General features: G+C 36.6%; 2 protein-coding genes across 3 annotated transcripts; one reads left to right on the top strand and one right to left on the bottom strand.

Moving 5' to 3' along the window:
* Positions 1-324: 324 nt before the first annotated feature.
* LOC103968438 (probable aspartyl aminopeptidase) lies at positions 325-6,286 on the top strand. Its single transcript, XM_009381661.3, has 11 exons — positions 325-419; positions 580-715; positions 850-928; positions 1,324-1,526; positions 1,874-1,943; positions 3,729-3,824; positions 3,948-4,103; positions 4,829-5,005; positions 5,246-5,320; positions 5,572-5,712; positions 5,824-6,286. Exons 1-11 carry the CDS (start codon positions 344-346, stop codon positions 6,043-6,045), a joined length of 1,431 nt encoding a protein of 476 aa, XP_009379936.1. The 5' UTR covers positions 325-343; the 3' UTR covers positions 6,046-6,286.
* A 432-nt stretch (positions 6,287-6,718) lies between these two features.
* LOC135595785 (sister chromatid cohesion 1 protein 3-like) lies at positions 6,719-14,229 on the bottom strand. Of its 2 annotated transcripts, XM_065087175.1 has the most exons (13): positions 13,961-14,228; positions 11,281-11,638; positions 11,152-11,195; positions 10,945-10,988; positions 10,683-10,747; positions 10,232-10,602; positions 9,995-10,103; positions 8,477-8,613; positions 8,111-8,382; positions 7,966-8,002; positions 7,803-7,827; positions 7,585-7,717; positions 6,719-7,164 (listed from the first exon to the last, which is right to left on the bottom strand). In XM_065087175.1, exons 1-13 carry the CDS (start codon positions 14,082-14,084, stop codon positions 7,063-7,065), a joined length of 1,821 nt encoding a protein of 606 aa, XP_064943247.1. In that variant the 5' UTR covers positions 14,085-14,228; the 3' UTR covers positions 6,719-7,062. The 2 variants fall into 2 exon arrangements, with proteins under 2 accessions (XP_064943247.1, XP_064943246.1); XM_065087174.1 differs by lacking the exon at positions 6,719-7,164 and having other exon boundaries at positions 7,176-7,717; positions 13,961-14,229.
* Positions 14,230-14,862: the final 633 nt, after the last annotated feature.

The raw sequence follows: 14,862 nt of genomic DNA, 5'->3' as shown, positions 1-14,862 counted from the left end.
CTTAATTAGATGGTGTAATGGCAAAGTGCCCAACACCTCATCTCCACATGGATGTATTTTTTATTTCGAGTTATATATATATATATATATATATATGTGTGTGTGTGTATATATATATATATATATATATATATATATGTGTGTGTGTATATATAATACCAAATATATTATTTGAAAGCTCAATTACATATATTATTTGTATTCAGTTGTATCGTTATGAGATGATGTGATAACAGTACATACCGGTATACCGCCCAAACGATTCCAGGCGAAATCGTAACGGCGACACTTTCGTGCCATAAAGGCCCCCAAGTATCGGTCGAAATCATCTCAAGGAGAAGTCATGGCGACTGTGGATCCGATCGCTCTCGATCTCGTCGATTTCCTCAACGCTTCGCCCACCAACTTCCACGCCGTCGGTAATTAATCCAACGTAATCTCCCAACTCTCGCTTTGATCAACGAAGATTCACCTCTTTGGTTCTTCATCCGGCATGTACCCTCGAATCTTTCTCTCTCTCTCACGATCGTTTCTTCAGAATGCATGTTCTTTTTTGATTGGGGAAGATTCTTTTTGTAGATGAGGCGAAGAAGCGTTTGAAGCAAGCTGGGTTCGTGCATCTGTCGGAGAGAGAAGATTGGGTGTTGGAACCGGGGGGGAAGTATTTCTTCACGAGGAACCATTCCACTGTCGTCACCTTTGCCATCGGAAAGAAGTAGGGTTTCGGTTAATACATTCCTTTTCGACTTCCTTGCTAGAATTAACTTGCAGAATTGAATTTTTTTTTTTTGGTTCATGTTTTTATGCTACGAGATGTTATTGGTTGTATATTTGCATTGCGAATAATAGATATGTTGCCGGGAATGGATTTCACATCATTGGAGCACATACTGACAGCCCATGCCTCAAAGTGAAGCCTGTCTCCAAGGTAAGCGCATTCAACTCAATTTCATTGTTTATATCTGATTGTTAAAATTTTCTTCTTTTGTTTCAATCAGATTTTATACTGCTACTGGTATATATTGGGTTTTGCATGTTTTAACTTTTTATAATTTGACTGAAAATAATTTGTTCAAAATTTTTTGTGAATCCATATATATTGCTTTTAACTATTTAGCTAATTATACCAGAAAATGTTGATATTTATAGTTAAAAAATGGATCCATAAGTTCATTTTATATTCAAGTGTGTTTATGCTTATAGAGATGATGGAACATTATGATTAGTTGCTAATGTGATGAGAAATAATAATAAAAATAAAAAATGAGAGAGGGAACTAGATGTTCCTGAATGTAGTTGACCTTGTCTGCCATACCTGTTTAGGTAACAAAAGGAGGATATCTTGAAGTTGGTGTCCAGACATATGGTGGAGGACTTTGGCATACCTGGTTTGATCGTGACTTAACCCTTGCTGGAAGAGTGATAAAGAAAGAAGTGAAGGATGATTCAGTATCCTACTCACACTGCCTTGTCAGGATTGAGGAGCCCATCCTTCGGATTCCTACACTGGCTATTCACCTAGATAGGTTAGTATCAGTAGTTAAGGAATATGGAGCATTAGATGTTAATTTTATATTTATGTCTTTCTTAATGGCTTTTGATGATCATAGGGTTGAATTGGACATTATGATCATTTAAAGTTTTACATTGGTTTCTAGTAGTTGACAACCTTCACCTTGTGTGAGTACCTGCAAGTTCAGACTTGTATGACAACTATTTAATGACACAGTGGTTTCTTGTGTTCCTTTTCGAGCATTAGTTGTTAGATTAGAAGTTATATGACTTGTTTAGGAAATGAAATATATCAGTCATGTTATACTTGTTGAAGTTAATAATTTAATATCTTGCATTTTTGTTATATCTTTGTGAACAGGAGTGTTACAGAAGCCTTCAAGTTCAACACACATAGTCACCTCATTCCTGTGTTAGCAACATCAGTGAAGGTGATTTAACCTGATTAAATTAACTTTTTGTAGCCTTGAACTTGTTTTTCTTCATGTGCCTATCCATTTGCTATAATATTTAAATTAAACAAGTTCAAATCTAGGGTCAGCTCCTTTGTTCTCACCAATTCTTACAATTCCATTTGATCATCTGTTCCAGTCTTGTTCAAATTGTCAAACATAATTTTCACATCTCATCCTCAGCTGACTCAAACTCCAACTTACCATTAGTGCAGTAATCTGTTTTTGATCTGTCATTGTAAGTTTGTAACACCGTTCAAAACATTCTAATGTCTAAAAGAGACAAACCTTTTAGTTTCTATTGTTTGCCAATTTTCTGATATTTTCTGATATTATCAGTCTTCTCTGTTTTCTTCATCTTTTTCATTTTGCTTCTGTCCTATGTTAATATCCTCTTTGATTTTCCCTTTTATAGATAAACAGTAGCATTAGCGAGTTTTTTTGCCTTTTGAGCTTCTCAGCCATATCTATCAGCTACATCTTCTGTTATGTTGAATGTAAATATCACTTGAGATATGCCTAAACTCTTTCATGTGTACTCTTTATTCTTTAATGTGTACACTGAATTTACCTGTTACTGTGGTTCCTGTACCTAAGTAGTATCATGTCCTGTCGCAAGCTATGTTGTCGCATGCTCACAAATCCATAAGGGCATGGAGACTAGCACATGTCCACATTTGAGTGCTGGTCTCCTACCATATGTGCTTGCTTCATGCTTGCCATGAGCAATCCCTGATGCACATAGTTATCAGAAATTGGAAACGAGGGGCTTATAAGCAAGATTCCAAGATTTTTTTTCTTTAGCTCCAGATGATTATTGTCATTATCAATTTGAACATTAGTTAGGTAAATAATTTGTCAATTGATGCATGTTAGTCAATGAAATATACAATTGTTTATATGATCAACTTATGATTCATGAGAAGGCATATCAACAACATTTTCTACGAACAGTTAAAAAGTAAGTGCATAGACGCATAAAAGAATACACATATCTCCAATTGATTCATTTTTGTAGTTTAAAGATATCAATCCCCATTAAAGCATATAGAATTGTTTTTAAAATTTAAAGTTGTGGAACAGATGCATCTTTTAGTAATGGTTCAAATAAATTGGTAACAGAATCAGTGAAATGAATATAACAAAGAACGAACTTTTTCTAATGAGCACATTCATGACACAACATTAATCTTGAAGAAATTTTGGCTTCAAGATGGCTTGCACTTTTGGTTTAAAAAATTTTATGGTTGACCCTTTGTTTTCTATAGATACTCAGTGAGATTCTTTAGCATTTTAATCTGCCATTAACCTAGAAGATTAGCATGCTTATAAAACTTTTATTTCATTTTATCTCTTGGTTTTGTTTCATTTTATACCCGTTGCTTGATTGATAACGAAGAATATCATCTCTCTCAAAACCAAAGCGGCGAATCCAGTGGACAAGGCTCCCACCAATAGAGGGTCAATGTGCACACCCTTACTGAGGCTATTTCAAAGTGACTAAAATTCTGGTTATCTTCCAAACAAAAGTGAACCTGAGGGTAACCTTAGTTCCCATTGATTAAATTGTTTTCTTTGGTTCAAGGAATGATTGGAAATGTACTACAATTTTATTTTCAAGATTTAAACTGCCATATCCAAATGTCTTTTCGACTATGCTTCTATGTTTTAAAGATTTTAAATATTGTGGAAATAATATTCAAGCTGTTGTACTACTTTGACTTCCATGACAAGTCCTTTTCTTTTTAAATGAAATATGTGTAGGGTGAGATTCAGAAGCTTGTAGATCAAAATGGTCCCTGTAAGTCAAATGCACAAGCAAATGTTGATAACAAAATACATCATCCAGTGCTACTGCAGGTAAAAGAATTCTCTAACAATATATCTTTTTATAACCTATGTTGGATTGTCTGAAAAGTACTGATGCATGCAATAGTTGAATGCTTGGTGGGAGTTGACACATTGGTTGGTGTTTCTATACAGCTTATTGCTGACCAGGCTCATTGCCATCCAGATGAAATTTGTGACTTTGAGCTGCAAGTCTGCGATACTCAACCAAGTGTCATAGGTGGTGCAATGAAGGAATTTATCTTCTCGGGAAGGGTTGATAACCTTTGCATGTCATTTTGTGCACTAAAGGTGAGTTGTCTTTTCTTATCTGTTTGTTTACATGGTGCTTCATACCTTACAAAGTATAACATGATAGCTGTTTGGATAAGTCAAATTAGTTTTTACTCTTTAAACAATTTCAGGGTTTAGTTGTGATGGATCACAGAACTTGATTATGCCTCGTATGTCCATAACTGATTGATACTAAAACTGTAAGAAACCATGTAGTCAAGGCCCATACTGTATTTTAAGTAATAACTTAATCATTCTGCTTTTAACTAACAATTTTAAGTTTTACTGTCTTAAAAATATCTTTGGCCTTGTATCATGCTAATTACCCTTGAAGTCGGATATTCAGCTACCTTTATGGGCTGTTGATACTTTCACAAGAATACTATATAATTCTGAAGACATTTATCCTAAAATCCATTTTTACATTGGATTTGATGTTATAAAAAGTTTGAGTAATGATTTTATTCTGTTAAAAGTGCTTATGCAAGGACATTACAGCATTTGTGGCTGTTGAGGAATATTTCGTCTTTATGATCTCCAAATGAGAGTTACCATATATTCATCGGATAATATGTCAATCCACTGATTAGCTAGCTAGGAATATAGTGCTTAAGTCAATAGTGGTATTGCATTTGACATTATTATTATTATTATTTTAAATTCTGAGTTTATCTTCTTGTTTCATATTTGCAAAGCAAGCAGATTAGCTACAGTGTAACTTATATATCTAAGTTCAATTTCAGGCATTAATAGACTCCATCTCTGTTGGAAGTTTGCTTGATGAAGAATCTGGTGTCAGGATGGTGGCATTATTTGATCATGAGGAGGTTGGATCAAATTCAGCTCAGGGAGCTGGATCTCCTGTCATGTTGGATGCTCTGTCAAGGATAACAAAGTCTTTTGATTCTTCAGATCCCAGGGTACTATTACTTTTGATTTTACTATGTTTTTCTATATAAAGCTTCTTTTTCTTTGCTTTCCAGATTTGGCTTATCTGCATCTTGGTTATATATGTTCTATTTATTTTAGCATTACCAAAAATGAGAAACTTGTCTTCCTTGGACAGTGTGCTAATTGATTATTGTTAAGGCTTCAGACTTTGGGCATCTTTAAATTGATTAAACTGGACAATTGTTTTGATTTATCCATGTTTCTTTCAGTTTCTTGAGAAGGCAATCCAAAGGAGTTTTCTTGTTTCAGCAGACATGGCACATGCTTTACATCCTAATTTTATGGTATGTCTGGTCTTTCTTTTGGCTTTACTGGCTGTCTTGTGGAGAAAATGAATTAAATTACCTAAACAATCTTTGCTGCTGTAGAGCCTGAATAGCCTTCAGGCAGGAAAAACGTGTAAGATATTGGTTTCTTTATACTTCTGCCACTAGTCTCAACACGGTTTGGGTCCGTCGTCAAGTTATTGGCAGCAGTTTTAAGTGGAACAATTTAATGTAAGCACCACTATCGGCTTCTTTTCGCATGCTTGCAGGACAAGCACGAGGAAAATCATCAACCGAAACTACATGGTGGTCTTGTTATTAAACACAATGCCAATCAGCGTTATGCCACCAATGCTGTTACTGCGTTCATATTCCGAGAAATTGCAGAAATGCATAACTTACCCTTTCAGGTGAGTTGCCTCCTTAACTGACCCAGTATTATTGTTCTGTGCCGACACAAGCACGACATGTATTTGATGCATTATATTTTCTTTGTACTAATACTATTTGACAATTTGCAGGATTTTGTGGTTCGGAACGACATGCCATGTGGTTCAACCATTGGTCCCATACTCGCAAGCGGTGTCGGAATTCGGACTGTCGATGTTGGTGCGCCTCAGTTGTCGATGCATAGCATTAGAGAAATGTGTGCTGTTGACGATGCCAAACACTCTTACGAGCATTTCAAGGCATATTTCAACGAGTTCACGAAACTTGAGAAGAAATTAGTCGTTGACCTTTAATCAATTGCCTTCAAATGAAATGGATGATGGTAGGTTTCATGGTTATATTTTACTCTAAACTAACTTATGTCGTGGCATGATATTATTGTGGGGATCAACACATTAGGGTTTGTAGCAAAAACAAAAAATGTTATATTCTTATTTATGTATAGAAACCATCTTAACAAAAATTTCCTCGCTAAGGGTGTATTGCATCTATAAATTTTAGCTTCTGTTCTAGCCAGGAAAATATATTGTTTGACATGTTCTATTCATTTGGCTTCTTGCTGAAGAATCCATAGGTTCTCTTCCTTAAGTAAAGCTGACGAGGTAGACCTTTTGCTTGATACTCTTGTGATGATTTTTTGAGATGGAAAAATAGATCTTTAAACTATTCAAACATAAATTTTCTCGGTCCACATAGCACTTACAAAGCAAACACGAACTCTTAGTAGCTGCATACTTCGGCCTGGTAATATCAAATATCATTTTTGAACAGCAAAAAGAGCCATTAGGAGATAAACCACAATCACTCGCATTCTATCACCAATAAAATGGAAATGGAGCAGAACTCCGATGATGAACAAACTCGAGATCGGGAGCGTAACACTTGTGATGCAACAACTGAAACTATTAAACCAGTGTTAAGGTTTTATTGTATGATTACACTGATATTTACAAGAACCCACTGGGCTAGCAAGTTGAAAAGGTTATTTTGTATGATTACACTGATATTTACAAGAAACCACTGGGCTAGCAAGTTGCACAAAAATGGGAATGGAACATAACATCCATCCGCCTCTGATAAGTTCGCTTTGCGACTAAGTTGATTACACTGATATTTACAAGAAACCACTGGGCTAGCAAGTTGTTATGTTGATATTTTGTATGATTACACTGATATTTACAAGAAACCACTGGGCTAGCAAGTTGCACAAAAATGGGAATGGAACATAACATCCATCCGCCTCTGATAAGTTCGCTTTGCGACTAAGTTGAACTTGTCAGCTTCTAAGATCTGCGACTAAGTTGAACTTGTCAGCTTCTAAGATCTGCTTCCAGTTTTGGGGTTGGCAATATAATTATATCACCGTATGGAGAGTCCTGATTGACATCTATGCTTTGACATCCCTTCAAGATCTGCAGAACGATAAAGCCACGTTTTCAAGCAGCATTCTGTATCGATGTCATTTTTTCTATCATGGCTAATGCATGCCCACGGACATGTGTGTCTTGATCACTCTATATATGCAATCCAGATTATACGTAGCCTAGGAATTGCGATCTGAGACCTGCAACTCAGATCAAGATGCTTTTTCTGTTCCAGATCATGGCAATACATGATCTGTATTGTGATCTAAAATCGTGATTGTCAGTTGCTATATTCCTATTCAGAAATTCACCGAGTACAAAACAACAGAGGTACCAAACAACAATGAGAACTAATTCAAAGCTTTGAAGTACTTTCATTGTCATCGCTCTTGACCAAATTAAGTTAAATGCATAATGACTTTGCAAACCAAAAAATGTGACCTCATATACGACGTTTGAGAAACCTACCAGAATTTCATAAAAAAATCTAGCAGAGTCAGATCTTTTGCTCCATAGTAAAATTTGCTGTAAACTCAGACTCTCTTCTCGTTGTTCACCTTTAGGATGCAAAAGTTTGCTAGAAAGATACTGCGCCACACCCCTTCATTGGAAGATGTCCAAAGAAATGTCAATTCAGAAGAAAAACTAAGTGAAAAGTGAAGACAAATAATCTCTCTATAATGTACCTGCTTCTTAGTGACCATCCATTATCTGCAATAAATGTAGGTTCATAAGAATATGCCATGCAAATTTAATCTACTGCTCTTACAACATAAGAATAGTGGAAACCAGTATATAGGAAACAAAAGATTGAATGTAAACTTCCTTTTGCTGTCCTAATGGCACTACCTTGGCCAATAGTACCCTTTTCCTGAGACTCAAGATCCTGCAAAAGAGAACATATCAAGATATTCTGTACAACTGCAGTATGACTGACTCTGTAAAAGAAACAGATTATGGTTCAACCTAAAGAAAGACCAAAGAGCTCTGTTACCTGACCCATAAGATCCAACCCAGTGCCTGATAAACCCAGAGATAAATTTACCTCCATTTCACCAAGTGTATCAGTTCTAGGCACATCAGCATGACTCTTAGGAGGTGAAACTTCAATATCAGGTTTGTTGTAGGAATGTTCAACTTTAGTGGATTTGCTGGATGTTTGGTGATCCACATCCTGTGATTCTAAGCGGTGATTTGCGGACCTATGTATTGGTGAATAAAAAGAGGAACTGCTTTGAAAGAGAGCCTTGAGCTCTGAGGCCATACCTGCAAGGACATGGAACAATAATGCACAGCAAAGTTACAATTTGTCCTAGTCCACACAAGTGAAAAACTTGCATAAAGATATTTGATGCCTCACAAGTAATCACAGGTTCCAAAATGTTCTGCTGCAGATTAGGGATTCTGTAAGACTTCCAGGCATCCAGAAGCGTGTGAGGTACTTTTCTCCTTTTGAAAATTAAACTACTAGCATCATGTATTCCCTTCCTTAGAGACCTGTGAGTATTTATGATAAATACAAAACCATCAAAACAAATATGAGTAAATACCTGAAGATCCAAGCACATGAGCTGAAAACAAAGCAATACATGTTCAAATTTCCACATAATCAGTTCAGTAAACTAAGCCTCTTTCCAGGCCCCATATATTATATACATGATGAACAAGGTAAAACCAGACTTTAGCTTACCATTTGCTTAGCAATATTATGTCTATTCAACAATGTGATTGATTAAACTCTATCAGTCTCATCCTGACGCATGTCAGCAAGAACCTGCATGTGCCAGCCCAAATCATTTCCTCAGGTAACAGACATACCACAGTGGACCAGCATCGCTCCATGTGTCATTATCTAATACCATGCCACTATCTGCTCTATCCAGCACCGTAGGCATGGCCACACAATTCACCTCTTCCTAATATTATGATGTACAAGATACATATCTCATGTTGCAACGATCCAATATCTTTAAGGATGAGGAGCTCATGAACAACAATGCTAGGGAAGATAAGTAGAGGTTAGGAGCACCGAATACCAAAAGGCAAAACAACCTCACATTATAATTGCATGATGTAATCAAGGTTGATTAGAACTTGGAGGAATCACAATTCAAAGTAAATGTGATATTGCATCATTAAAATTTGGTTGAAGGACACTCATTTCAATCATAAGACAAGGTTGGTTATGAAGCCATTTATTCCATGATGAAATGACCATTAATTTATCTGTAGATAGAACTATCAACAACTATATTCTTACATGACACTGTTTGTCAACCATTGCATTCAGACTCACAACCACTCTCAATTACTTGACTCACTATCCTCCTTATCAGTTACCAGGAATGTTTGAACTTGACGTATGGACTTCTGTATTCCCTTTCAACCACTTTCCCATGAAGCTATTTTTCTTATAACTTGAATGCTCCAGTGGAGGACTTCAACCACAATTGGATAAGCTAAGGAGGCTCCTTGTAAAGTCTCAAAAACTGACTAACAATATACAACTGACTTGTTTGTGACAGTTCTAGTTTGAACAAACACTTCATTATTCTTCCACATCTCAACCGATAAAATCAAATCTGGATAGAGGGAGTTGAAGTTAGCTGAGACGTGCTATGCGAGCGAGAAATATGTAATTAGAAAATACCATAATGAAATCTAGTAGCTACACTTTAAAATCTATATAACCTTTTTGAAGATAAGAATACTGTTTGCAATTTAGACTTCACAGCTATTAATGGTCTACATTCCCGTTAGCAGATTTAGGTTTAAAGATATCATTATAAATAAGGAAAAAGGAAAAAACTTCTAGCAAGAATTTTACTTTAATAACTCAAATATTACAAACATATCTATGGATTATGACAGTACATACTCATTGGATAGCACTATTGTTTCATCAAAGAAATTCTTTCTCTTCTTCAGTATACGATGATGTTCTCTTTTAGCTGGAGTCCGGACGGTAAATTTAGGAGAAGGAACACCTGAACAGAAAGACAACAGGCGATCAAAATTAAGCAATAACATGGTTTGACACAACGAGTAAAATAGGTTCATCATAATCATTCTGCAAATGCAACTTAGATAAATGCCTCTGTCTAAAAGCACCAACCTAGATCACATGGGGACAGATCTTCATTATGGGTTTTAGGATGTGTAACCATTGCACTTTTATTTGTATAGGCTGACAAATTTTTATAATTTGATGAAAATGCCTCCTGTGACACCAAAGGATCTGCTGGATTCGGTAGATTCCTAACAGCATCTGCAATATCAGAATCTGTAGTCTTCATCGTTTTTACAGGATGAAGCCGATCTTCTGATTCTCCATCAGGCATGATGGGATCCAATGATTTTTTCTCCTCTAGCCATCCATGAAATCTGACATCTCCTTGAAGATTCTCCTTTTCTGCGTTTCCACAGCTAAAGTTGCACTCTTCATCGAACTCAAGGTTAATGTCCATCATATGGGATGGAAGAACACTGTTAGAAAAAATTATTTGGCATTATAATGTAAGCAACTTGTACTTGACAAGATGACTTTGATCACTAACTATACATACTCATTAACAGGTGTAAAGCATGAAGAATTAATTTCATCGCACATGACTGATTCCCTGTGATTGCACTGCAGAAAATACGTAATTCAAGATTACAAGCAACATGAAAACAGAAAACTCCATGTACACTGCAACTCTTGCTGGTATTTAGAATTAAAAGACAGGAAATAGAAAGGCTCCATCTATCACAAAAGTAGTGCTGATATCAAGAAGTAAAAAAAGGCCAAAATTCAAAGATTTAATTATAAAATTTGTACAGAAATACCTCATTCAGACAAGAAAGGTCATTGTTATCATCCAGGCATTGACCTGTTAGAAGGCAGGTATTTGAAACAACAGTGAAGTTATTGTCTACAATGAAATCAGACAACGGGAAGCAATTACATTTTAATCCCCAATAGACTGACAATTTAAGTTTCTAACAAAATATTTTAATGTAAAAAACAAATAAAAGCAAGTGCAGAAGTAATACCTTGAAGTGTAAACTGTTCATGAGGACTGGTATTGGCTGTGTCACTGGATGGAAATTCATATTTGTTTTACTAGAGGGTAAAAGATGTGTAAGCAAAGTTGTACTGAAGTCTGAGTTTGAAGTTCTTACTTGTCATCTGGAACATCCAGATCAAAAGAATCAAGTGCCAGTCTTTCAGGTACACTGATAGTAATATGATGGTATGGAGCACGCATGGTTTCCACTGGTTCTGCAAAGATTGGTTCTTTTGATGAACTTATATCATGGTCTGGTTTGTGTCCTGCTTCTATCAAGTGGTGTTGTGTTCTGGTATTTGCTCTCTTTGTTTCAGTGAGTTTGACAGGAGCCAATGATTTTCTTATGCAAATCAAAGCCACGTTGCAATCATGGTAGAGATAGTCAACTTTCTTTGAGAATATCCTCACAATACCCAGCAGAAGTTGGGCTAAGACTCTATATGATATCTGGATTTCAGGCACAATTTTATCTGCAGAAGATGATAAGAAGGGCTAAATGAAAAGCATAATTAAATCAACTGAAACAAACCAATTAAAGATTAAAATTGTGGGCCCTTCTATTGGGTTGCCAACCTTATCGCTACCATCGAATAACTAAAGGTGTGTTTTACATGCAATGACCACAATGTTTAAACTAGCAACTAGTCATACACAACATATCTCAGGAATGGGATAAGAAACCATAAAAATAGAATCCAAATCTGAACAAAGTTTTTTTTTTTTTTTAAATTTTTATCTCCAGTGCACATATCTGAACCATGTTACTATAACTAATATAAACATTTCTGAACCAAATTGTCCAAATGTTTAGGTTTCATCTATCCCAATCAGACCCCCTACTTCTGTTGGTGGCATCAATTTCCCAATCTCAACCTCAATCATAGCCTTCCTTGTCAGTGGCATTAATTAATCAGTTGACAACATCAGCATCTGCCATCTAAGTTGTGAAGCTTTGCATATGGCTTTCAACCATCCGTCATAGTAATTGTGCATTAACCTAGTTATTTCAAAATTTGAATTGGAAGAAAATCAGCCACGAAGTTCTGATGGTTACATAATACTACTGAATAAATGTCATAATTTCTCTAGCATTATTTACATCTGTTGTTTGGAGGAGATTTGATATTCACAGCAGATTTATTTTGTAACAAGTACTAGTTAATTTGGATGGAGGACTCTGAGAGCACAGATATGCACAAGTCTTGTATTAGGCTTGAGAAGCCCGATTCATCCCACTTCGAATGGGGATATGGGGTTTATAAACATGTAAGGTTTGATGGACCAACTACTTGGATCTGGAGCTTAAGCATCTGGAGTCACGTAATATGTTCAAGTTACTATACAAGAAGTTCTACCAAGCTTAGTGACAAATTAGCATAAACAATTAAGTCAAATATGCATTTACAAGGCAAATTCTTTTAGAATCTGTACTTAGATAACTTATGTATCAAGCGATATGACAATATCTCGTTTCAATGTGACAAATTGGTGCCAGATACAAGGCCAAGGACTCTGACAACAGAAAGATACCAAAGATCAATATGCCCAAGGCCGAGGATTCTAACAACAGAAAGACCCTTAGAAAGGCCCCAGGGAATCCAAGTTGATGCATACCGATTGCCATATTATACCAAGGCAATCCTGGTTCATGCTGCTTAATCTGTCTACCGTATTCTCAACACTTCAGTAACAGAGTTCGCGAGGAAACTGTTCTAAACTCCAGTGAATTCAAATTTCAATCCTACAAACTAAATTTAATGTGCCTCGACATATATTATGTGGTACAGAACAACGAGTATGTCCATTGCTGATTATCTGACTACCAGAGCAAGGAATGGTAGCAGGTGGAAACAGACACAAACCTGTCATACAACTGCCAAATGACACACCAAAATAAACCAGGGGTTTGACAATACCAACAACAAAATGTTATATACATCGGTTGCCAACCTAAGAAACATGACCAACAATTCATATGCACGTTGCTATACATAGCAAGGGACTCCTGGTTCACGCTGCTTCAACTGTCTGCCACATTCGCAGCACTCCAATAACAGAGACAGGGAGGGAAATTATACTAGTAGGAACTCCAATGACTTCAAATTCCAATCTGTGTTTTCACCTGTCTTATGTGTGATAAAAAGCAAAAAAAAAAAAAACCATCTGCGGTGATAGGATTAGCCAAAGAATTACAACTTCAACATAAGATATTTCATAGCAAGGAATAGTAGCAGGTGGAAACGGATACAATCCTGCCATAGAACTGCCAAATGGCACATCATAATAGACCAGATGCGCGATGTCAACCTAGGAAACGTGATCAGCCAAAAAGATTGGGTAACGGAATGGTGAATTAACAAACCTAACTTTCTGCCGCTGATGCAAAACCTTTTTATCTACAAACGTCATCTAGGTTTTCACAACGTCAAAGAAAACAGCATTAACCCCTCAAGTTTTCCTCTCTCGCGTATCTACCTTCGTTCAACTGCTTAAACAAGTTCGTTTGATATCATCAAACTATAAAGATCGACACACTTAGGATGACCAAATGAAAACCCTTATCCAAAACCAGATATCAAAAGAGGGCTTTTCTAAAGCCATTGCCTCGAGACAACACCAGAAGACAAGGAGAAAAAAGACGCAAGCATGTGAAAAGAATCGAACCGCCTCCGTCCACGACACTATGAATGCTAACACATGGCAACCAATCTAACTACAAAAGAAAGAAAGGACATCTTTTTGAGGCCATACAAAAGAACCGAAGAGGGGGGTTAAACAGAGACGGTCAATACCCACTGAAGAGGAGATGTCGGCGTGGGCAATCTGCTCCCTCTTGAGTTTCTTGAAGCAATGGGCAGCGACCCATATGGTGCCCAGGGGACCATTTCTCGAGAGGAGAGAGTGCGAATAGAACATCCTCGCTTCCCACGACCGGTGCCGCTTCGTCACTTTCTCGATTCCTTGGAGGGAGGCGCTCAAGCTGGAAGACTCGGTGGGAAACCGCAAAGCTTTCGAAGGAAGCCGTAGAGAAATAACAAAGGGGATTTGGAATAGACAGGAAGACACAGAGCCCGGCACATTTAACTACAACAGTGCCCCGCGCCTCTCGGCTGGGGTTTCGTAAGCTGAGTCGTGGACTGGCATCGATGCTTTCCGAGCTTTGGGCGATTTGAGTTACGACGACAATAACGAGGCAGAAAGCATTATTATTTAAGCTGAAATGGAAAAAAGGTAATAATACAAAAAAATGTTGTGCCCGTTTCGTGATTGTATGGTCGTAACGGTAAGTTTTCTTGAGAAGAGACATTTTAAAACAGGGATCAAAGGCTGTTCTATGTTTAGAAGAAGTGAAAATTACAAGAAAATAGAAAATAAATAGAATTTTAGTTGCGACAATAAATAATAATATTAACTATTATTTTCAGTTTATATTTTGGATGCCTGTTGTAAGTCGCCTCATCACACGTGTCACATCGAGCACACAGAGTGCCTCCATTTACCTCCAACACACGTGAATGGAATTTTAATCCTAATGTTTTCCCAAAACTGACTAATTAATTAAATACCCGAACTCAATTTTAATCCAATTTAATTATATTAGTATGATCATTTCCATATTCACTCACAATAAAACCAACAGAATAATTACGGATGTCAAAAAAATCACAATTCACTATCCCATACCCGATCCGGT

Source organism: Musa acuminata, chromosome BXJ1-10, assembly GCF_036884655.1.
Source record: "Musa acuminata AAA Group cultivar baxijiao chromosome BXJ1-10, Cavendish_Baxijiao_AAA, whole genome shotgun sequence".
Lineage (NCBI taxonomy): Eukaryota > Viridiplantae > Streptophyta > Magnoliopsida > Zingiberales > Musaceae > Musa > Musa acuminata.
Note: the sequence above shows the minus strand (reverse complement) of the source record. Positions and strands in the feature narration are given on the sequence as shown.

Coding starts and splice junctions, on each gene's coding strand:
- LOC135595785 (XM_065087174.1), bottom strand. CDS start 14,084: ATGTTCTATTCGCACTCTCTCCTCTCGAGAAATGGTCCCCTGGGCACC. Junction 11,196..11,280: donor CTGGATGTTCCAGATGACAA/GTAAGAACTTCA, acceptor ATTTCCATCCAG/TGACACAGCCAATACCAGTC. Junction 10,603..10,682: donor TGCTTTACACCTGTTAATGA/GTATGTATAGTT, acceptor TTTTTCTAACAG/TGTTCTTCCATCCCATATGA.
- LOC103968438 (XM_009381661.3), top strand. CDS start 344: ATGGCGACTGTGGATCCGATCGCTCTCGATCTCGTCGATTTCCTCAAC. Junction 420..579: donor CACCAACTTCCACGCCGTCG/GTAATTAATCCA, acceptor TTCTTTTTGTAG/ATGAGGCGAAGAAGCGTTTG. Junction 929..1,323: donor AAGTGAAGCCTGTCTCCAAG/GTAAGCGCATTC, acceptor ATACCTGTTTAG/GTAACAAAAGGAGGATATCT.